Genomic DNA, 22189 nt, shown 5'->3' on the forward strand with positions numbered 1-22189 from the left:
AAACAACACAACCCTCTCCCCCCAACCCCGTCCCCGAAATTGAAGGGCCCCAGTACCAGAGTTTAGAATTCAATAGGTTCCAGATGGGACCTGAGACTTTGCATTTCTAGGAAGTTCCCAGGTGATTCCGACGCTGCTGGTTTGTGGACCACAGTCTGAGAACTGAAAACCATTATGTCATTGATCTCTATAGCAAAAGTCATCCTCCAGTGGTCTTACTTGATACTGATAGAGATATAGATAGTGGGAAAGCCTGGACTTACTCTAGACACAGACTTCTGAGTAGACCCATTCACAAGTGCTTCGACACCTCCTCCAGGAGACGATTAAATTAATCACGGAAGGGAAAGTGCTTTGTACACTATAAAGTGATTGAAAAATGTCAGGGCTTATTGCCACAGGGACCCATCTTCAAGCGGCAAACTTCATAGTTTTTAGACCAAGCTCTTCTCAAGTCCTCATTCATTCATCTACTCACCCATCAGATATGTGTAAGGCCCCATGCCCTGGGAGAGTCACAGAGAACGAGGACTCCATTTCTGCCCTCAAGGTGCTTATTGTCTGGTACAGAGACAGAGACCTCCCCGGCCACAGCCCCCATTCTAGAATCTTCAGGACAAGAGAAGACACACACAACCTGTATAGTTTGAAATAAACTCCCTAGATTATTTTGATAAACTCTCCCCCACTCCTGTACATTTGGGAAGGATGTAACATGCAGTGAACAGTCACATTACAAATAGAAGAGGATTAGAATGCCAGAAGAAGGTTTCATGTGAGTGCTGGAGATGGAGCTCACAGGTGGGAAGGAGCACTGTCCCTGGGGATTCCACAAGGCACCAGAGCAGAAATCACCAGGGATGGACCTTTATTCCACCCTTTCTGTAATTTGAAGTTACCTCTCAAACTCACTGATCCCGGAGCACATCTGTTTCCTCTTTCTTTTTCAATCTATCTGTATTTTTCCCATCCTTCAAAGTTCACCTCAGTTCTGTTGTCTGATCACCTCCAGCCCATGCAGATCTCTGCCTCAACTTTCTGTGTGACCCTTGCTTGGCACTGAGGACAAACAGCCCTCTAGTGTTGACTATATCAGTTTGCATGCTTAACTTTACGGATTGTTCAAGGTTTTAAATTTCCTAAAGGATGGGATTATGTCTGAGCTTCTTTTGTGGTCTTCACACTGGAGAATGCATAGAAAACAGTAGGTACTCAGTGAGTGTCATGACTGATATATTTTGGACTAGCTTACATCAAATTAAGAAGCAGAGCAAAAGCTATGTATCAGCAGCAGTCTTCTTTAACTAGAGCTGGGGTGGAGTATGTATATATGCATGCACTAGAGAGAGAGGCGGGGGTAGAAGGAACAAGAGAGGGCATGAAGAGGGAAGGAGGAGGGAAATCCCCAGATCTGCTATGTAACTGCTGTGTACTTTAAGCATAGACCAATGGAATGACTAATCTGTTCAGGATGGGTCCTATGGCCATGGAATTAATAAGAACAACTTGACGTGGAAGGCTATATAACACAGAGAAAATAGATTGTAGCTTTTGAAGTAAGACCTGATTTTGAATCTAAGTTTTACTGTTTTATTAGCTGCACATTATTGGACAAGCTACTTTTTCTTTGTGAATCTTAAGTTCTTCATTGATAAAAAATGAGGTAACAATACTATTCTGTTACAAACATTTGGTTTGTAAGAAAATGAGGTGGCATGAAAATAACCAGCTCACTGTGACTATTATGCAGTAGATTATGGTTAAAAAACAGTCAGTGTTTCTTGAAAACAAAACAAAAATAACAAAAGAATGGTAACAGTGAAAGGCTAGGATACTACACTTCATGTTACATTTTGAAGTGGTAGCCAAGGCTTTTTTTCCATGTAATCATTGGACCTACCTGCCAGGCCCAGAGCCAGAGACTTCAATATGAAGTCCTGTGGTCCAGAGGCAATGCACCCACCAGGTAAGCTTCGAAGAAGCTTTCCCAGGAGCTTCTGTCTAGAACTCATCTTAGATGGAAAGTACCCTATATGAATACCCTGCTGATTTATTTCTGAATGAGCAGTGTCAGAATTGGTATACTCATGCAGATGGAGTGACCTTTTAATTTTGCATTGATTAAAAGGCTGGTCACAGAGGCAACAATAAAAAACTCTAATTTTCAAGGGTGTGTTTAACCCTTCTCTTTCCTTCTTTGAAGACCAACATTCTACAACGATGATGGGTAACAATTCATTCTATCTACTAAGTACATGCAAAAATGAGCAATGCTTTGTAAAACTAACTAGGCTTTAGCCCTTTCCGCATTCAAGCATCCTAGTTATAAGCTTATCCTAAAGAGTCATTAGTATGACTTACACACAAGGGTAGGTGAGTTGTGTTCAACAGCTCACAGAGAAGTAGCTTGAAGGTAACTTGAGGGTTCAAAACGTTTTCAAGAGGAACAAGAGGAAACCTTTCCAAATGAACTAAGTTCTGGCCCAGTCTTCTGAAATACCTATGTAATTACCCTAGAGATCCACAAGAAGTGGCTTCTGTAATACCAGACTTACTGCTTTATTTCTCTTCCCCATCCCTAATTGTTCATTTTTTGACTAATGCCATAAGGTACATGAGCTGTGATGGTGCCGAACTTCTGTGCCGCTTCAATGTGGAACATGTGGTCATCAAAGAAAATGTGGGGCCTTATCTTCACCAAAATGGGACCTTTGGGGGCTCCAGCAAGGAAAAGAGCTTCGTCTATCTCTAGACCCCAGCGGCGAAGGGTTTTCAGCACTCGGGCGCCTGAACTGGCTGCACTCCTGGCTGTAACCAGGTAGGTTCTGATAGGGCAAAGTAACCGTTCGTCTTTGGCATAAAACTTCTTTTGCAGTCTGCCTAAATCTTCCAGAAAGCCTTTTAAGGGACCCTGTAAAAGGAACATATGTCACAGCTGTGATCCAGTGAGCTAAAGGAAGTGAATGCTGAAAAGGCAGAGGCTTATAAGAGGTTATAAAAAGTTATAGTACTGCATTAGACATGCCGTATTCTAAGGCCAATGGAACAGTCCTGAAACTCCTTGCATTTATGTGAGTGTATTTCCTTGTATGGAACTATCCTTGCATTCCTAGAATAAATGTAGGATGACCATATAATTTATTATCTAAACATTGATGTTTTAAGAGTGAAAGTTTCTATAAAAAGTAAAAGGGCAACAGACATAAATTATCCATGGCTAAATGGGATACTCTAAATAAAGTTTGGTTAATCACCAAAAGAACTATTTTAGTTTTCTTTTTGTGAATTGCACACTTTAATATTATGAAGTATACTCCTTTATCTAGTTCAGTGCCTTCTTGGCTCGAATCTAGCCTTGTCTTATATTTACAATTACCTGTGTATCTTCACACTTACTTTTATCTTCAACCCTTCTGAACACTTAGTTTTAGCTGTTTCTCTGGAATAGAGCAAGATTTGGATTCTGCTATGTGTTCCAATCTGGAAGTCTTAATTTTTAAAACAAAGTTGAGTTTTAGGCCATTTAAATTTATTGGTATTACAAATATATGTGATAATGGTTCTTTCTTATGATTTTTATTGCATTTTCCTTGTTTAAATATTTTAAAGGATTGTTCATTGGGTGTTTTTTTTTCCTTTGTGCATGTGTGTATGTGTGCTTCGTCTAAGATTTAGGAAGGTTTGTATTATTTCCTTCTGTTGGTTACCTTTGTGACTATAACTTTTTATAGTACTGTTAGTCCCTTTTTTAAAAAAAATCCAGGATCTATTATTTTTTACAGTGAGAAATAATGAAATTACAGTACTTACTCACCTCTCTCTTATCCTCGATTTCTTCTGCAACCATCCAATTTTACTTGTTTCCTCTTTCTCAGTGTTTATATTTTCATTATTAAAGATTCTTATATTTCTGTTTATCACCTTTACATCTTATCCTTTGATCACTTATTATAACTGAAGATATCAACATACTTACTCTTCCTTAGGTCTTTTTCCTCCACATTTTCCCAGGTTTCATTAGTTATGTAATTTCTCCATTGTTAGAACACATAATGTGCGCTTTCTTTTCTGCCACCCTATTCCCTACAATTGTTTTAGTTTTAGTTCTGTGATTAAATATATTCTGTGCTATTTGTCCCTTTGTGTTTGTAGTCTTCTACATATTGGCCAAAATGTTGTCTTCTAGTTTTCTCAAGAAAAGCTTATGGAAATAACAATCCCTGATATTTTCAACTGTTGATCTGTTTTCTTTTTACCTAAATGAAATTTTAGCTGCATATAGAATCTGTGATTTAGATTTTCTTTCCATTTTATTAGATTTTTTTATAAGTAGTACTCCACTGTCTTTTGCTATTGAGTGCTGCTGTGGAAAAGACTGAGGACAGCTTGATTTTTTTCCCCACTCATATGTGAAGGCTGCCCAAAGAATTACCTCATCTTTGATGTCAAAAAATTTTAGTAGGGCATGTCTTCATGATGGTCATTTTGTTCAATTTCTTTTAATAGTTTAATGTATGCATTAAAATCTCTGACAATTTATGATGTTTTCTGGTTTATGTTTTTATATGCATTTGCGTCTTTGTATTTACCACATACAACCCTCTCCTCCTCCCCTCAGAACAAAATGTTGATGTTTTTCTTCAGGGATTCCAGTTATGCATATGTTGGATTTTCTTTACCTGTGATCTATTCTCTGTCATTTTTCTCTCTAAAATCTTATTTTTCAATTCTACTCATTTCCAGAGTTCTACCATTTAACTTTTTACTATCTCGCCCCTGATTCTTACATTTCTACTTTATGACCCTGACTTGCTTTATTAAGTTTTTAAAAGTTATAGTAAATGTTTAGTCACAATTTTTACCTATACTTTGGCTACTATTTCTAGTGAGAGATCTGCATCTCTTATTAGAGATTTACATCTCTTATTATTCCCTTCTTTGCCTTTTTCTCAGTATCTTTGCTTATATTCTATGCTGGTTCTGTTTTTATTACTCATCACTGAAGCAGACTGGTTTTCCTTGGAACAATTAGAGGGTTTATGGCAAAGGTCAAGGATAATATTCTAAAGCTGATTTGATTTCATAATTCAAAAGATCCCTTCCACCCTGCTGTTCAGGAAACACACTGTTTTTTAATAAACATGGCTTATTTAGATGATCATTTGTCTGTATAGATCTAAACATTATTTAGATCACTGTTTCTCTGTCAGCATATATCAGGGGAAAAAAACAAATAAAATTCACTTTTTAAAGGTGAAATATCTGTATCTCTATCTATATATATGTGAAAAAACTATTAACTTTTTTTTTTGGCAACAGCAGCAAAGGGGGTATAGTGACTGTTGGCAGTAGTCACCCAACTCATGACTAGTTTGGCTTTAAAACACAGAGGAATACAATTCTTCTTGCTGCTTTTGAGTAGTTTCCAAAGGGAATAAATAGGGACCAGTCTGTTTATGTCACCATACTCAAACCAGGTATCCATATCATGCTTTCTTATTTCTATTTTTGGGTATGTTTTATAATTTAAACATTTGTGCAGCAGTACAGGTATATAATTTGTCAATAAAAATATAGAAATAGGTAAAGTTACTAAAAAAATACTTTTTTGAGAAGCTGTATGACTTAAAACATTTAGAATGTGCCTAGGATGTAGAAAGTTGGAAAGAGGATCGAGCCCCACATCGGGCTCCCTCCTTGGTGGGAAGCCTGCTTCTCCCTCTCCCTCTCCCCCTGCTTGTGTTCCCTCTCTCGCTGTCTCTCTCTCTTTGTCAAATAAATAAAATCTTAAAAAAAAAAAAGTTGGAAAGACTGATGATATTCCTATCTTAAAAAGAAAAACCAAGGGCGCCTGGGTGGCTCAGTTGGTTGAGCGACTGCCTTCGGCTCAGGTCATGATCCTGGAATCCCAGGATCGAGTCCCGCATCGGGCTCCCTGCTCAGCAGGGGGTCTGCTTCTCCCTCTGCCCTCTTCCCTCTCATGCTCTCTGTCTCTCTTTCTCTCTCTCTCAAATAAATAAATAAAATCTTAAAAAAAAAAAAAAGAAATTATTGAAAGTTGGGATGCCTGGGTGGCTCAGTTGTTAAGCGTCTGCCTTCGGCTCAGGTCATGATCCCAGGGTCCTGGGATCGAGTCCCACATCAGGCTCCCTGCTCATCAGGGAGTCTGCTTTTCCCTCTCCCGCTCCCCCCTCTTGTGCTCTCTCTCTCTCAAATAAATAAATAAAATCTTAAAAAAAAAAAAAAGAAAAACCAAGATAATCTAAAAAAAAAAATAATAACATTTATTGAGCCCATTAGAGAGCTGATAGGTAATAGGACAACAGACTAACATGAAATGTAAAGAAAAAAATCTAAGGGAAAATCTAAGGTTCTCTTCAAGGACATATGGAATTCAAGAACTGGCACATCTTTGGCAAAGCAATGGAGGGTGCCATATCAGATACCATATAAGCAAGTATGAAAGATTGAGATAATTAAAAAACAAGCATATTGATAAAGGCCAGATCTGGACTAATAAGAGAGCAAAGAGGCCCTGAAAGTCACAGACCCAAAACACTCTCTTACAGGCTTTTTTTTCATGGACTTTACTAGTTGCTTATGAGAAAGACTGTAGGCAGGATGGGAAATGAGAGAATACAGTCCTTGGTAGTGCAGTCTGGAGGACAGGAGCAGCTACCACTGTGAGAAAAGACTAAAACTCCACCTTGCCCCATGTTTCCTAAGTAACAAAAGTCTCACACTGCCAGCAGAAGGGCTTCAAACACTGTCACGCCTAGGGCACAGGTAAAGATCCACTGCTGTGGGGGAAAGGGAAAGAAAAAAACCCTCCATGACTGGAAGTGGGATTGGAGACTGTTATGGAAATCAGAAAATAATGGATGGGTATTTTCAAAGTGCTAAAATAAAAATATGGTAAGTGCAAAAAATTACGTCCAGTCAAAATAAAATATTTTTCAAAAGTGAAGGAGAATAAGGCGTTTTTGAGGCAAAGAAAAGCAGAACTTTTGGTAATAGCATATCAGTTCTACATACAGTGTTAAAATATGGTTTTCTGGCAAACTGATTATGATACCAGGGAGAAAGCTGGATTTACACAAAGAAATGAAGATCCCTGGAAATGGTTAAAATGAAAATGAATACAAAAGATATATTTTTTATCTTACCCATATTCATTCTAAATAATTGAGTCAAATAAAAAATAATAGCAAGGTATTGTGAGTTAATAGGTGAAAATAAAATGTGTGACAATAGCACCAAATATGGGAGGAAGGGGTTGAGAGTATACTGTTGTAAGATTCTTACACTATACATGATGTGGCATTATTATATTGTTTGAAAATAGACTGTGATTACTTAAAGTGGTATGTTATCAATCCTAGGGTAATCACTGGAAAACTTAAAATGAGTTATAAGTCAGGAGTGGAGATAAAATGGAATCCTGGAAACATAAAGTACCTACAATAAATCCAAAAGCAAAACGTAAGAAAAGGAAAAACAAACAACAGATGGAACATATAGAAAAAAGGAGGAAGATGATAGATTTCAATCCAACCAGAGTAATGATCACATTAAATGTAAATGGTCTAAAAATAGCAGTTAAAACACAAAGATTGTCAGATTGTACCAAAAAAGTAACATGAACTATATATATGTGTGTATATATATATAATCTACAAGAAAGCCAATTTAAATATAGAAACAATCTAAATGTAAAAACATAATAGGTTAAAAGTAAAAATTATAGAAAATATATACAATACAAACACCAGTTCAAAAAACAAACCAAAAAGCAAAAAGCTGCAGTGTTTATATGACTATCAGACAGAGAGACATTACATAATGAAAAGGGATTATTTTACCAAGAAGATATAACGATCCTAAATATTTGGGCAGTAAGCAAAAGGATTAAAAATACATGAAGCAAAATGCATATAATTAAAAGGAGAAATAGATTAATCCTCAAAGTGTACTTGAAGACTTCAACACTGCCTCCTCAATAGTGGATAGAAATAGATAGAAAATCATTGACAATTTGGAAAACCTGGGCAATATTACCTGACTAATACACTGTCAACTTAAGCTAATTGACATTTTTAACTACTCAACAACACAGAATCAACATTCTTCTCAAGTACACATGAAATGTTCACCATGATAGGACATATTCTGGGCATAAAACACTCCTCAACAAATTTAAAGAACTGAAATCATACAAAATATATTCTCTATAAATACTTAGTAGTCAAAGAGTGAATGATCCGCCCCAAAGTTCAGGGACAAGGCGAGGATGTGTCCTCTTACGACTCTTGTTGAATACTGTACTGAATGTACTAGCAAAGGTAATAAGGCAGGAAAGATAATTAAAAGACATACAGAATGGGAACATAGAAATAAGTGTTTTTATTCATAGTATTGTCTATGGAGAAAATCTCAGATAATCTACAAAAAATTTACTATACTAACTAGTGAACTTAACAAAGTTATAAAATGCAAAGTTGATATGCAAAAACCAGTTGTATTTCTGCATATTGCAACAAACAGATTGGAAAAATCAAAAATTTAAAATATCATTCACAATAACACAACAATTATGAAATACTTAGGTAGAAATCTAACAAAGTATGTGTGATATCTGTATACAAAAACATTTGAAACACTGATGAAAAAACTCAAAGATGACCTAAATAAATGGAGAGATATACCATGTCCATGGGCTGAAAGACTTGATATTAAGACATCCCCCTCCCCAAGGTTAAGCTAAAAATTCAACACTATCATAATCAAAATTCCAGCAGGATTTTTTTTCCAGGAATGCACAAGCTAGTTGTTAAATCTGTATACAAATGCAAAAGAATCAGAATATCCAAAAGAATTTTGAAAAATAACACATTTGAAGGACTCACACACACTACCTGATCTCAAGACTTACTATAAAACTGCACTAATCAAGACAGAGTGATATTGGTAAAAGCATACACACCTATGTTAAAGGAATAGAAAGCCATTCTTCTCCACAAATAATGCTGGAACAATTAGGATATCCATAAGCAGTAAATTGAACTTAACCAATACTTTGCACAAAAACAAAAGTTAATTTAAAATAGGTCATAATCCTTAAAAAACACTAAAATTATAAAATTTTGTACAAAAACATAGGAAATTTATGTGACTTTGACGGTTTTTAGATATGACATTAAAAGCACAATTCATAAAAGAATTAACTGACAAATTGAACTTCATCAAAATTATAAGTTTCTGTTCATCAAAATACACTGAAAGATATAAAAAGAATAAAAAGACATGCTTTTTATTTGCAAAACACATCTGATAAAGGACTTCTATCCAGAATATGTTAAGAACTCTCAAACTTCAATAATAAACCCAATACAAATGAGCAAGAGATTTGAACAGATATATTTGCCGAAGAGTACAAATGATGGCAGATAAACACCTGATAACATGTTCAACGTCATTTGTCACTAGAGAAATGCAAATTAAAACCACAATGAGATACCATTATATAACCACTAGAACAACTTAAAAGAACCAAACTAAAAACAACTTACCAGTACAAAATACAGAGCAACAAAATCTCATGTATAGTGCTATTCAGAATGCAAAGTGGTCTGGTCACTTGGGAAAATACTTTGGAAGTATCTTATAAAGTTAAATATATGACCTAGTGACACATATATCATGTGACCTAGTAATCCTACTCCTAGGTATTTATCCAAGAGAAATCAGATCTTAAGTTTACACAGAACCCTGTATGCAAATGCTTAAAATGGCTTTACTTATAAATGCCAAAAATTGGAAACAACCTAAATATCCTCCAACAAGTAAATGGATAAAGAAAATGTGGTACATCCATAGAAGAGACTCAACAATAAAAAGGAACAGACACTACTAATACATGGAATGATATGGATGTATCTCAAATACATTATGTTAAATGAAAGAAGTCAGATTCAAAAGATTGTATCCTGTGTAGTTCCATTTATGTGACATCCAGAAAAGGCAAAACTATAGGGACAGAACTCAGATTAGTAGGGGATAGATCCTGGAGATAGCAGGGTAGGATGGCTACAAAGAGACATGAGGGAATTTTGTGAGTATAATGAGTATTTTGAGTTTGGTAATGGTTTCATAACTGTATACACTTGTCAAAACTCTTAGAAGCATCCACTAAAAATTATGAATTTTACTATATATAAATTACACCTCAACAGTTCTGATTAAAACACACACACACACACACACACACACAGTTTAAATATCACTTGCTGTAACATGAGGTGAGTTAGTGAAACTCTTCAGCTTTCTGTTTTCTATTTATACTTTTATAAGTCTAATAAAAATAACAACATTTAAGTTTATCTTATGTTTGGGCGCCTGGGTGGCTCAGTTGGTTAAGTTTATCTTATGTTCAAGAAGAGCTGAGAAAAAAGACCAATTCTTTGGTAAAATTCTTAGATTAAAACTAAATAATCTATCAGTTCAGATTCAGTTTGGAGAATATTTTGATGTTTCAAATTTCCTTTGGTTCAGAAGTTGTAAGTTTTGTTCATTTTATACTGTGACTTTAACACTTCAGTTCATGGATTGATTCCAAAAAACCTAAATATTCAGTTTCATTTTGATTAGGTGTTCATAGCTTGAACTTTTTTGAGGCTCATTATTTTGATTTAATTTGAGCTCTCATTTGTGCAAATTTTCTCAGTTAAGTAATGCTGTTAGTGAGTTTGAGGTTTATGGGCAGAGAGGTCCACAAATGTTTACTGACCTATTGGAAATCACTTTACTATTCTGAGAACTTATTATGTAGAAATAGCTTACTGGTAAGCCATATTACTTCTATCACTTGTAATTTGGAGGTGAACTCATTATCATGAGAAGATCATAGGAACACTTCCAAAAAGGATAGATAAAAGAATGCTAAAACAAAACAAAACAAAACAAACAAAAACCCAAGTTGGCAGTATATGTTTCAAAATGAGGAGTTCATGAAAGGGAGCAAAGTATAAAGGATAAGAAATGAAGAGTGGCTGCCTAAAATAATTTAAAATATGTATATCTATATGTTGGAAAATAAGTAGATGAAAATTAATTAGAACTCACTGAACCTACCTGAGCAAGAGGCTTATTCTCAAACATTGTTTCATGTTGAAAGAATTTGTCCAGCCCGTGCTCCTTGGCAATATGTTCAGATTCGTCAGAGAAGAGGACGGCATCCCCATCAAAGGCCACACGGAGCTGTGTGTCACAGTAAGCCATGTCTTTGGCTCCATCAAACATTGTTGCAGAGGCGATCCCTGGCAGACCATGGAGATTTATTAATACTCTTCTCAGGGGCATCAGTTTCTTCTACCATTTTAATGATTAAAAAAAGAAAAAAAAAAGGTCCTCCCAGACCTTGAAATATTTTTTTTTTCCCTATGTAACCTGATGACTCAATTGCTCTTTATAACCACACATCTCAAAACAATTGTTTACACACTGCCTCCATGTCTATAATGGATGGGAAAGTGTAAAATGGGATGTAGGACAATCACTGAGAATGTCCACCTCCAAGAAGGTCAAAGCTCTAAAGACAGATTTAGGGGCTGCTACTTGTGGAATCACCTTAGCAGAAAATTTAACAAAGACATAAGCCACATAATCATATATGAAGCCCAATGAACCTCTTTATTAATTTGAGGGATAAAACCAAATGAATACCTTCTTGTATTGCTTCTTGTACTTTTTCAGAATCTGCAGAAAGATACAAGTTGGTAAGATATGCCTTCAAATAGCCAATGGGGCTTTTTCCACCAGTCAGACAGAAGCGGTCAATTAATAAGCCTATTATTGGGCAAGAAAGACTTTGTTATGTCAGAGACTAAAGACAATATACTTACTGTAAATGTAAACCAAAATTATCTTAGTAATAATTGAGTGCTTATTGAGGTTTTAGAATTACCTTTGTAGCACTAATATTGAAAAATTGCTATGTTATATATAAAAAAGCTATTTTTTATTAAGTATGTCCACATAGACCATGCCAATTTGCTCTCCCAACAACTGTATGATAGGCATTGTTATCATCATTACAGAAAAGGAAACTGAGACATAAAGACTTGTCTAAGCCCACTGATTCACATTGACTCTTGTCTAGACTAGACAGAGTTCTTTTAATTCAACCTTGTGGCTATTCACTTGTTGAAAGAGATAGTTAATGTGTGACTCTATTTTAAGTACCATTTCTGTATTTCTTCAGGAACAGTATAATAGTAATGACAAGCAGTGCTAGAATTTAAACTGTTTTCTAAAAACAACAACAGGTCTGAAATTGTTTTTTTCTTGACTTGAAATTGTATTTATTTATTTATTTTTAAAGATTTATTTATTTGAAAGAGAGAGAAAGCAACCATTAGCAGGGGGGTGGGGGAGGGGCAGAGGGAAAGGGAGAGAGAATCCTCAGGCAGACTCCTAGCTTGAGTCGGGGCTTGATCCCATGACCCCCAAATCATGACCGGAGCCAAAACCAAGAGCCGCTGCTTAACCGACTGAGCCACCCAGGTGTCCCCTGACTTGAAATTTTAAAAGTAATTATTTAGGAGACTAAATATTAAAATACCATTAAATGTCTTTCAAATCAACAACAATTAAAAACAAATGCTAGATATTGGGGAAAGTTTTGTAAAATAGGCACCCATTTTCACTTTGGATGAAAGTATAAATTGGTACAAACTACCTAGAAAGTAATTTGACAATATGTATCAAGAAATGTAACTGGTTTATACCTTTTGATCTTTTTGTTAGTTTTATTCTAAGGGAATAATCTGAAACTCTGATAAAGATTTATGTGGAAAGGTCTCAGTTCAGGATAATTTGTAAAAGCAGAACACTGTTTTGAGAGCAGTTAAATAAAGTATAACATTATGCATATAAATAGTATATACCCATTCAAAGTGTTTTTAGATTCATAATAAACTGGGTAGCTGCACATGATATAAAGCAGAATTTTGAGTCTAGTCAGTTGTTTTTCCTCTGTATGGACCCACAGAGTAGGTAGGGTCCATCAACAATTGGGGTGGAAGTGTTTGCTATGGTATTAACGAAATACTTTCAGTTTTTCACTAAAGCCAACATTGGACATAAGTGTCACAAAAGTGTATTCCACAAGCCCTTAAATAATATTATAAATTAATATTAATATATGATCAGAAATTATTTGGTGGCATTGGGGACTTCAGAAAGAGTTAAAACATCTTCCCACTTCTTAAGGAGATCACAGTCCACTGAGCAGTCAGGCATGTAAGACAGAGAATGATAATGTAACAGGCCACAGCAGAGGGAGATACAAATTGCCTTCAACACCCAGAGAAGGGAAGCAACCAACTAACTCTTCCAGGTGAAAGGCTGTTATTCCATGAATAAGGCTGCATGAGAAGATGGAGCTCAATCAACTCATTAGCAGAATTGACAGGAAGATAACTGTGCTTCCTTACGCTGCTAGCCTTGTTGGGCCCAGTTTGGTGAGGGATAGATAGACCTAAGTCACCTACTAAATTGCGCAAGATTGTGTGTTGTAAAATATAATGGCTGCTGTTTACTGAGTGATTATGCTACTCATCTATGCTAAACCTTTTATCTGTGTTCTCTTTCCATGTCATAACACTATGAAAAGCTGCTTTTTTTGAAAGACAAACCTTTTTTTAAAGTATGTCTCAGACATTAGCCTTTTTCTTAATTTTAAAAGATTTTATTTATTTATTTGACAGAGAGAGAGAGAACACAAGCAGGGGGAGCAGCAGAAGGAGAGGGAGAAGCAGGCTCCTTGCTCAGGACTTAATCCCGGGACCCTGGGATCATGACGTGAGCCGAAGGCAGATGCCTAACTGACTGAGCCACTCAAGCGCCCCTCAGACATCAGCTTTATAATTAGGATAATGTAAAACTCATAAGTTGTAATTCATCTTGTTTATTTATAAGCATGCCCACTTTAAACCTTGAATTTAAATATGCCAAAGTTCAACCTTACTTTGACTTGACATACTCATAAGCCTGGATAGGTCACTTAGAAAATAGTCTAAAGGTCCCCAAATAATAAGTCATGGAATTCCATAACAGGAAATTGGGGATTTTCTCTTAAAGAATCCAACACACTGATGGAAATGCTGTGAGGAGACTAGAGTCAGTCAAAATTTCCATGTAAAGGAACAAAGACAATTATGCTGACATGGGTATGGATTTGATGTGTAGGGAGAGCAGTCAGGGAGAATCAGATTGTAGGAGTGGAAAGGAAAGGTGAAAACCCATAAACCTTAAACACAGATCTGTGGTGAGCAAGAAGTTTGATCACACAGAGAAAGCCTCTGGGTGGATGGCTTCTTGAAGTCAAGTTCAGAAGTGAAAAACATAAAACAGAGAAGTATATTGCAGGAGCTGGGATTAAGACTTTGAAATTCACACTTGACAAGTTAAGTCCAGAGCTTTGGGCCTAACTCTGTGCTAAAGTTAAAAATGAACATGGCCTCTCTTTCTCTGACATGGGCAAATAAACATTCCTCACGCAGAAGGGGGGTGTCAGTATCAAAGACACTGCATTAGTTAGGTCACAGTCAGCAAAATAACATGGCTTCCCTCTCCCAGAGCAGCAAGCTGTTCTTCCACATGGTATTTATTTTACTTACCATAGTGATTGACGCTGTTTATAAGCCGCACTCCCACTTGGGCATGGTTATTAGTCATCAGTACAATATCAAATAAGTCCTGTTCATTAGGATACAGCTCACGGAGTCTAGCATTGACATGCTGCAGTGCCTGCAGGTTACAAACATAAGCACATGTAAAGAGGACCAGGCAAGGTGGCCGTTGGAGTCTGGAGTCTGGAGAGAAACGACATCATTGGTGTCAAATTCAAACTCTGGAGACTCTTCACTGAGGGACTATGGCTCTTTTAAGGCAGGGTTATGCCATTCATTTCTCTATTTCCAGCCTCTTTTATACAGGACCTCGTTAATGTTTGCTGAATGGATAGGCAATGTTTGTTGAAAATTGTTATGACATTTGGTTTTCTAGAATTCTCTCTGTGGGGCAGGTAGAGAGAAGGATCAGGCCAGCACTTTCTAGCTTGTCTATTTTTTTTTTTTTATTCCTAAAATCTGCTTTTCTTTCTTGATCATTGGGTGATCATTATTTCTTGTGAAAATACGGAATATAGAACGCTTCATGAATTAGCATGTTATCCTTGCACAGGAGTCATGCTAATGGTCTCTGTATTGTTCCAATTTTAGGATATGTGCTACCAATGCACTTTGTCTATTTTTTAAATATGAGTCTTTAGAATAGGTTAGCGGCTTCCTCCATGCTTCTACCATGCCCCATAAGTACTTTCTACTCACGACTTGTAGGTGTCATTTTTTTCTGCCTGGTTATGTTATTGTATAACATTTGTATAAGTTATATAGAGTATCAGTGTTATAAGTGCTATACATTTCAGTGTAAGTTAAGAGAACCTTACTTTTTCTATTAAAATCATGCCCCCTCCCCCCAGTGCCAACAAGATCATCTTGATCTTCTTAATATGTTATGTTTGGGGCAAAAGCATCTCAAGTGAATTTCATCTCATTTTAATGAGGCATTTTGTTTCTACTGCTGGGACTGTAAACTCATTATTGCTTCCAGTTACCACTCCTAGGAAGGGAACAAAGGTGTTTCTTACAGGTGTCATGATTAGAACTCCACTGAGCGCCTTCTCAACATCCCAAATCTAGAACTGGAGGCCCTTCCTCACTAGTCTGGGAGCCTCCCATGGAAGCATAAGCTGGCCTGAGGTCAACTTGAAAAGGGCAAGAATTACAATGGGGGGACCGGGAAATATAAGGGAAACTGGATGAGATCCCAAGGGTCTGCCTGGGTCCTTCCGTCTCCATCCAGGGTCCTGACATTCCAAACAGAGTTTTGCAGGGTACCTTAACAAAGCGGAACGCGGGCCCTGGGGTCAGGATGACATTTTCGTTGTTGAGTTGATATTCCATGTACTTTTCTAGACCCTCTTCCTCGTAGATTTTCCTGCCATCCACCATGTTGAAAAGCGCCCGGGATGACACAGCGATGGTGATGGCATTCTTGGGTTTGGGCTGCAGAGAGGGGCGCCAATGGGAGGATGGTCAGTCACACAGACCAAAGGGATCAGAAAAGGGGCGTATGCCAGGGCAAGGTGGGAAGAAAACATCTAGGCCCCGCTTGGAGCGCTGGGATGTTGGAGACAGCCAAGGGCTGGTATTCCCTCCCAACTCCTGAGGCTGCAGGGGTAGGGGAGAAGCGGGGGTCTGGGCAGGACTTCACTACACATTGGAGAGAAGGGAGGCTGGGGGAGACTTAGGTTTGCAGAGTTGCACGGAGGGGAGTTTCCAGTACCAGGTCGGTGGGCCCTGCTCACCGGTCGGGGGCGGGAGCAGCTCGGGATCTTCTCATATAGAGTTTTCACGGAGGCCCAGTAGGCTTCCTCGTCGTCCTCCTCTTCTTCCCGTTGCTGATGCTGCCGGGGCAGTTCCGACAGACAGTCCCGGTCTAGCGGGGAGGAGTAGGTCGATCTGCGCCGGCTGTAGGACTTCCATTCGCTGGGGGGCGTGCGCGGGTAATCCCGTTGCTGCGTGGAGTCCCGGATATCCCGCACGATGCCATGAGCCCAGGCTTCGGGATTCTCGAGCGTCTTGGTGCTGCGCGGGGAAGAGCTATAGGGCTCCGGCGGGGTGGGAGGACGCGAGTCGAGAGGCATGGGTGGAGTGGAAGGCAAAGGTGGCGTGGGCGGCGAGGGCTGCTCTGACAGCTGCTTCAGGGACTCTTGCTGGCTGGGGGAGGTGGATGAAGTCCGGGAGGTCGTGGAGCTACTGGGGAGCTGGAGCAAGAAAGTGGGAGTCTGAGTTAGATGCTCAGCTGTCCCCATCTCTGTCCAGCAGGAGTCAAGAAGCCTTCCCCTTCCCTCTGTTCCATTCTTAGCCCTTAGTTGGATCCTGGTTCATCATAGCTCCTTTCAGTAGGGCTCGAAGGGGCTCAGATGTTTCAGGGCCCCAGTTATTGTATATTTCTGTTACACGGACACAGAGATAGGCCTATTTTATTTTCCCCTACCTTCCCCCATCAGCACCTCACACTTTTTTTTTTTTTTTTCTGGAGTTGATAGGGCACAGGTCTTCTTCCTTACCCTTAGGCAGCTGGCCTGTAGTTTGCAAAGTACTGTTGCTTGCTTCCCTTATACTTTCTCAGAGACCTCCAGGTAGGATGGAGGGCTTGAGTAAAGGTCCTTGCTTACCACTGCCTTCATCTGTGACCTCCAGTTAACTCTATGAACAACTAGACCAGATGTTCCCACCAGCAGACTCTACAAAACACCTAGAGGTATCTCTTTCTACATTTCTCCTGTGATTAATGCAGTGATTGCTGGGAAGGTTGGTAGACTGGAGAACCAAGTATCTTCCCATTGCCTTCAGAACTCTGTGTGCCAGTGGAGCTCATTTGGAGGGAATCCTCTTCCTAAATAAAAAGGAAGGATTCTAGAGAAAAATACCTTTACTAAGGTGTGCAATAAATTATTAGGCATCTATATTTCAGTTTTCATGATTGTTTCACGTATTTCAAAAGGCATATTCTTGGTTAGACTATTGAGCCCCTTTTCACAGAGATACGTGTTCTCCCAGTGGCGAGGTCTGTGTCACTTTCTCTCTGCATCCAAAAACTTAATCTCAAAACTAACATTTTCCTCTCATGGGGCCAGGCCTAGTTAAGGGACCAAAGCACCACACAATCTAATACTTTTCAACAATTTATCTACTTTGTTGATTTTTCCACCCCTTCTTCTTCTTTTTTTTTAGTTTAAATCCAATTAATTAACATATAGTATATTATTAGTTTCAGAGATAGAGTTCAGTGATTCATCAGTCTTATATAATCCCCAGTGCTCTTTACATCATGAGCTCTCCTTAATGTCCATCATCCAGTTAAACCATCCCCCTACCCTTCTCCCCTCCAGCAACCCTCAGTTTGTTTCCTATGATTAAGAGTCTCTTATGGTTTGTCTCCCTCTCGGATCTCATCTTGTTTTATTTTTCCCTCCCTTCCCCTATGATCCTCTGTTTTGTTTCTTAAATTCCACATATGAGTGAGATCATATGATAATTGTTTCTCTCTAATTGACTTATTTTGCTTAACATAGTACCCTTTAGTTCTATCCACGTCATTGCAAATGGCAAGATTTCATTTTTTTGATGGTTGAGTAGTATTCCGTTGTAGATATGTACCACATTTTCTTTATCTATTCATCTGTTGATGGACATGTGGGCTCTTTCCATAGTTTGGCTATTGTGGACATTGCTGCTATAAACACGGTCCATCCTGTCTTCTAAGGCTTGATTATTCAGTAAATAGTTGTTGAATAAATGAAGGAAGGATGGAGAAGTCAAAGGGCTTAATCATTAAGTTAGTGTACAGCTTATAGACTTAGTGACCCTGGGTTTTAATCTGCCTCAATTAGTGTTATTAATGTGAGATCTTAGGCAAATTACTCTGTGTTTCAATTTTCTCAACTGTAGAATGGGGCTTATGGGTTTGTCTTTTTGTTTGTTTTAATGATGACTGATTTAGCTAACACATGTAAAGTACATAGAACAGGGCCTGGCACATAGAAAGCATAAGTAAATGTTAACTATTATTATTATTATCATCATCATTATTATATCATGTTCTCCTTCATTTCATCTTCCATCTCTACCTTAAGACTGGCGCTCTTGCTTCTGGGTTCGTCTATTGATGGACCTCTCGTGGATGGGCTTCGTGAAGTTCGGGACCACTGATTTCGCACAAGGTACCCTCGAGAATCAGTCTTTGGCAGTGATAATTCCTGTGATCCCTTTGGAGGAAAGAAGAGACCCAGGGGTGTAATACCCCACCACCCACTCCTGCCATGCCTGTGCCTACAAAACAACCATTTCAAGCTAAACATAGCAGAACCCAATGAGAAGGTCCCTGTCCTATATGACCTTAATTCAACATTGACCCTTATGTACTATTCTAGCTCTGGCCCAATCCTAAATTCTGTGATGAACAAAAAATGGAGATCCACCTGGAAGAGAATCCAAAACTAAGAAACAAATCTGATGTCTCATATTTTTTCACCTGTGACCCTTCTTTTATGGAACATGGTAGAGTTGACCATTTTTCTGACCTTTTCCCCACTTCTTCCCTTAAGGTTAAGCCTGTTAGCTGAAGCTAAGATGACATATTTACCATTTTTGAGCACACTACAAAGATGAGGGCGGCCACCACCTAAGTGAGGCTGCACCAGGGCTCCCAAGCAGCTGCCTAAGGGGGAGTAGAGCACTCTAGCATTTCCTTTGGGAGGAATCAGATTGGAAGACACTATGGAGAGGCAAGTGGAAGTTTCTATTCCCCATATCCTTCCCCTCACCCAGATTGCCTGTGGTTCCCCTCCAAAATCAGTAGTTTGATCTCTGCTCACCCTGATCATGGTGATCTGCCGGCCCTGCTCCCACAACAGGCACATGTGAATATAAATACGTATTGTGCGGCAGGGGCCAAGAGGTACTGTTCCCTCAGCTGCACAAAGGCAGCGTCTACACGACGAGTGACCTCGCATGGGGCAACATCTCAGCAAGTGATTCGGATTGACTGCACGCCTCATCTGAAAGATTGTGCAGAAAATGGTCAATGCGATGGCCAGACTCCCCTTCCCTCCCTGATCTGAACATAGACCAGTCTCCTCCCATAGGCTGAGCAGAGAAGATGACTGTGGGGATGTATACTGGTGGGGAAGGCAGGGACCAGCTTCTCCTAGTTTGTCCTTAACCTCTCCATGAGGACATTAGGTATCCCTTAGTAGAAATCTTGGCAGCTCAGTCTTCTCTCCCAGAACTTTCCTGCCCCCTTAAATTTTCTGTTGTACTTTCTGCTCTTTAGTTCTCTTGCCAACTCTAAAGAGGTCAGCTCACCTGAGTGCTCAGACGAACTCCTGATTTCTCAGAATCCTTTCTTTTCTCTGTGTCTAGGCTGTCTTTTGAGTTCCTCGATCCAGTCTCATTCTTAATATGGAAACAAAGAATGTTTATTAATTAATCTCAGGAGCATTAGAAACCTTGAGTTTGGGAATAAAAGGGTGAATAAAAATTAGAATTTGTCTCTTTGCCAATATAAAAAAATTATATGTATATAAATTTTAGACATTTTCCCTCTGTTCTACAGACATTAATAAAAATAACATCAGAGAACTATATAAACAATTTTTTAAAAAGATTTTATTTATTTATTTGACAGAGAGAGACACAGTGGGAGAGGGAACACAAGCAGGGGGAGTGGGAGAGGGAGAAGCAGTCTTCCCGCTGAACAGGAAGCCCAATGCGAGGCTCAATCCCAGGACCCTGGGATCGTGACCTGAGCCGAAGGCAGATGCCTAACGACTGATTCACTCAGGTGCCCCTAAATAATTTTTAATATAGAAATTTGTTGGTTTATAGATTTAATGCATGAGGCATTTATCATTAAAAAAAATATCAGGCGAAATGCTATGGGAAAATTTTCCAGAGCTCAGCAGGATTTTCATTTAAATGTGAAACTGCTCACACAGAATAACTTATTTTCTCTACTGCTCTGAAGGTTGATACTTAAGGAACTTTTCCTTTGGCCATGTAGAATTGAAACTTCTTTTGTTTGTTTTCTTAATAAACCCTAACTCCAATCTTCTGTGGATCTAAGTCTCACGAATATTAGCTTGATTTTTAAAATCAAGGTTCTTAATCCTGTGCAGATCCATTGACAGTCCTGCCTTCTGTACATATTTTCTAATTATTCATACCAGCTAGAGTGAAAGGAGGTTTCTCATGAGTAAACTAATAGGGAAGGCTATGTAGGAGGGCACAGGGAGATGATTCGTGTCATGGACACTATTCAAATATGTTCATTTTCGATTGCGGGAAATACCATTGTATTGGAGCATTATTTGTATTGTTTCATGCTAATTCGGTAGCTATACTGCGATCAAGATTAGTGTTATTTCTGTTTTAAGAGCTCATCTTCTAGCTTAGACCAATGTGCTCAGGAGCAGTCTGTGCATAATACTCTTTTTGTATTAGCGTTTGTTGGATGATTGAGTCTATGACTGCAGAGCTGTGTGGTCCTAGAACTAGATACTAAAATCCTTCCAGCCACTCCCTACATCGTAACCATAAAATCCTGTCACTTATAACTGCAAAAGAGATTTGAAACTCAATCCCTTTTCTCCATCCCTATTATCATCGCCTTGTTCCAGATCTCAGATCATTATGGGCCTGCATTCTTAGAATTGTAGACTTTTGATTAGATTTCATAACCTCATATCCTCCCAACTTCTAGATCCATCGACCCCCTCTATTTAAAGTGATACTTATAAAACATAAATATAATTATGCTTCATTTCTGGGTACTGGTTTTACAGACCAAGAGTCTCATGGTGTATCCTGTCTACCTCCAACTTGCGCTCCACGGTACACTTTTATCTCTATGTTCGCTTGTGCTAAATGCCTGCATTTGCCTACATATCACCCTATTTCCTTCTAACCGCCTCTTCTCTTTAATGTTCTTCAAAGTCCAGCTCAGTATGACCTGGGAGAAGTTCCCAGAGTTAAACATTCCTTTGTATTGCCTGTGTCTTTGTACATACTTTTACTGAGCACTGAATTGTACTTTGTTTATGTATTCTCTTTCCTACTAGGTTGTGCATTCTCCAAAGATAGCAACAGTGTTTTCACCTCTTGTCACTAACATATGAGCATACAAATGCTGAATTATTAGATTGACTGATTCTGAATGCTTTAATCTCATTTTTCTTCATTCTTCATATTCTTTCTTTTCCTTCCCTTTACTCCACATGTAGTCATTATCTGAAGTGATTTAATTGTTGCAGAACATTCCCAGAGGTAATGATATCTACATTTGTTGATGTCTACATTTCCTTAGCTCTTTGGCAAGATTCTAGGACATTCAATACACTCACCTTCTTTTTCTGTTTCAGAGATGTTTGACTCATTTCTTTTAAGTCCTGAATTTCTTTTGTTGTTATGCAGGTTTTCCTCTCCCCAGCTCCATTTCCTGTTGTTTCTGTTGCTCTGCCTTGGTTTGCATTTAGAATGTCAAATTTATGACATCATATGTG

General features: G+C 38.4%; 1 protein-coding gene and 1 non-coding gene across 6 annotated transcripts; both read right to left on the reverse strand.

Moving 5' to 3' along the window:
• Positions 1–2578: 2578 nt before the first annotated feature.
• On the reverse strand, positions 2579–22063 carry NT5C1B (5'-nucleotidase, cytosolic IB). 5 transcript variants are annotated; one of them, XM_021697816.1, is made up of 10 exons: positions 22031–22063; positions 19996–20084; positions 19505–19637; positions 18758–18895; positions 16430–16888; positions 15960–16127; positions 14679–14808; positions 11722–11844; positions 11131–11315; positions 2579–2911 (listed from the first exon to the last, which is right to left on the reverse strand). In XM_021697816.1, exons 1-10 carry the CDS (start codon positions 22061–22063, stop codon positions 2579–2581), a joined length of 1791 nt encoding a protein of 596 aa, XP_021553491.1. The 5 variants fall into 5 exon arrangements, with proteins under 5 accessions (XP_021553491.1, XP_021553490.1, XP_021553489.1 ...); XM_021697815.1 differs by having other exon boundaries at positions 19505–19687; positions 19995–20084; XM_021697814.1 differs by having other exon boundaries at positions 16430–16890; positions 18754–18895; positions 19505–19687; positions 19995–20084.
• LOC123326069 lies at positions 15199–15301 on the reverse strand. The gene has a single exon (XR_006540859.1). It is a non-coding gene; the product is annotated as a U6 spliceosomal RNA (small nuclear RNA).
• Positions 22064–22189: the final 126 nt, after the last annotated feature.

Source organism: Neomonachus schauinslandi, chromosome 10 (assembly GCF_002201575.2).
Source record: "Neomonachus schauinslandi chromosome 10, ASM220157v2, whole genome shotgun sequence".
Classification (NCBI taxonomy): Eukaryota; Metazoa; Chordata; class Mammalia; order Carnivora; family Phocidae; genus Neomonachus; species Neomonachus schauinslandi.

Excerpts from the sequence above, each read along its gene's own strand:
- NT5C1B (XM_021697813.1), bottom strand. The coding sequence starts at position 22,063 with ATGAGTCAAACATCTCTGAAACAGAAAAAGAAG. Across the intron at positions 18,896-19,453 it reads GGGAACCACAGGCAATCTGG|GGATCACAGGAATTATCACT; the intron begins GTGAGGGGAAGG and ends TTTCCTCCAAAG. Across the intron at positions 2,912-11,130 it reads AGAATAAGCCTCTTGCTCAG|GGTCCCTTAAAAGGCTTTCT; the intron begins GTAGGTTCAGTG and ends TTCCTTTTACAG.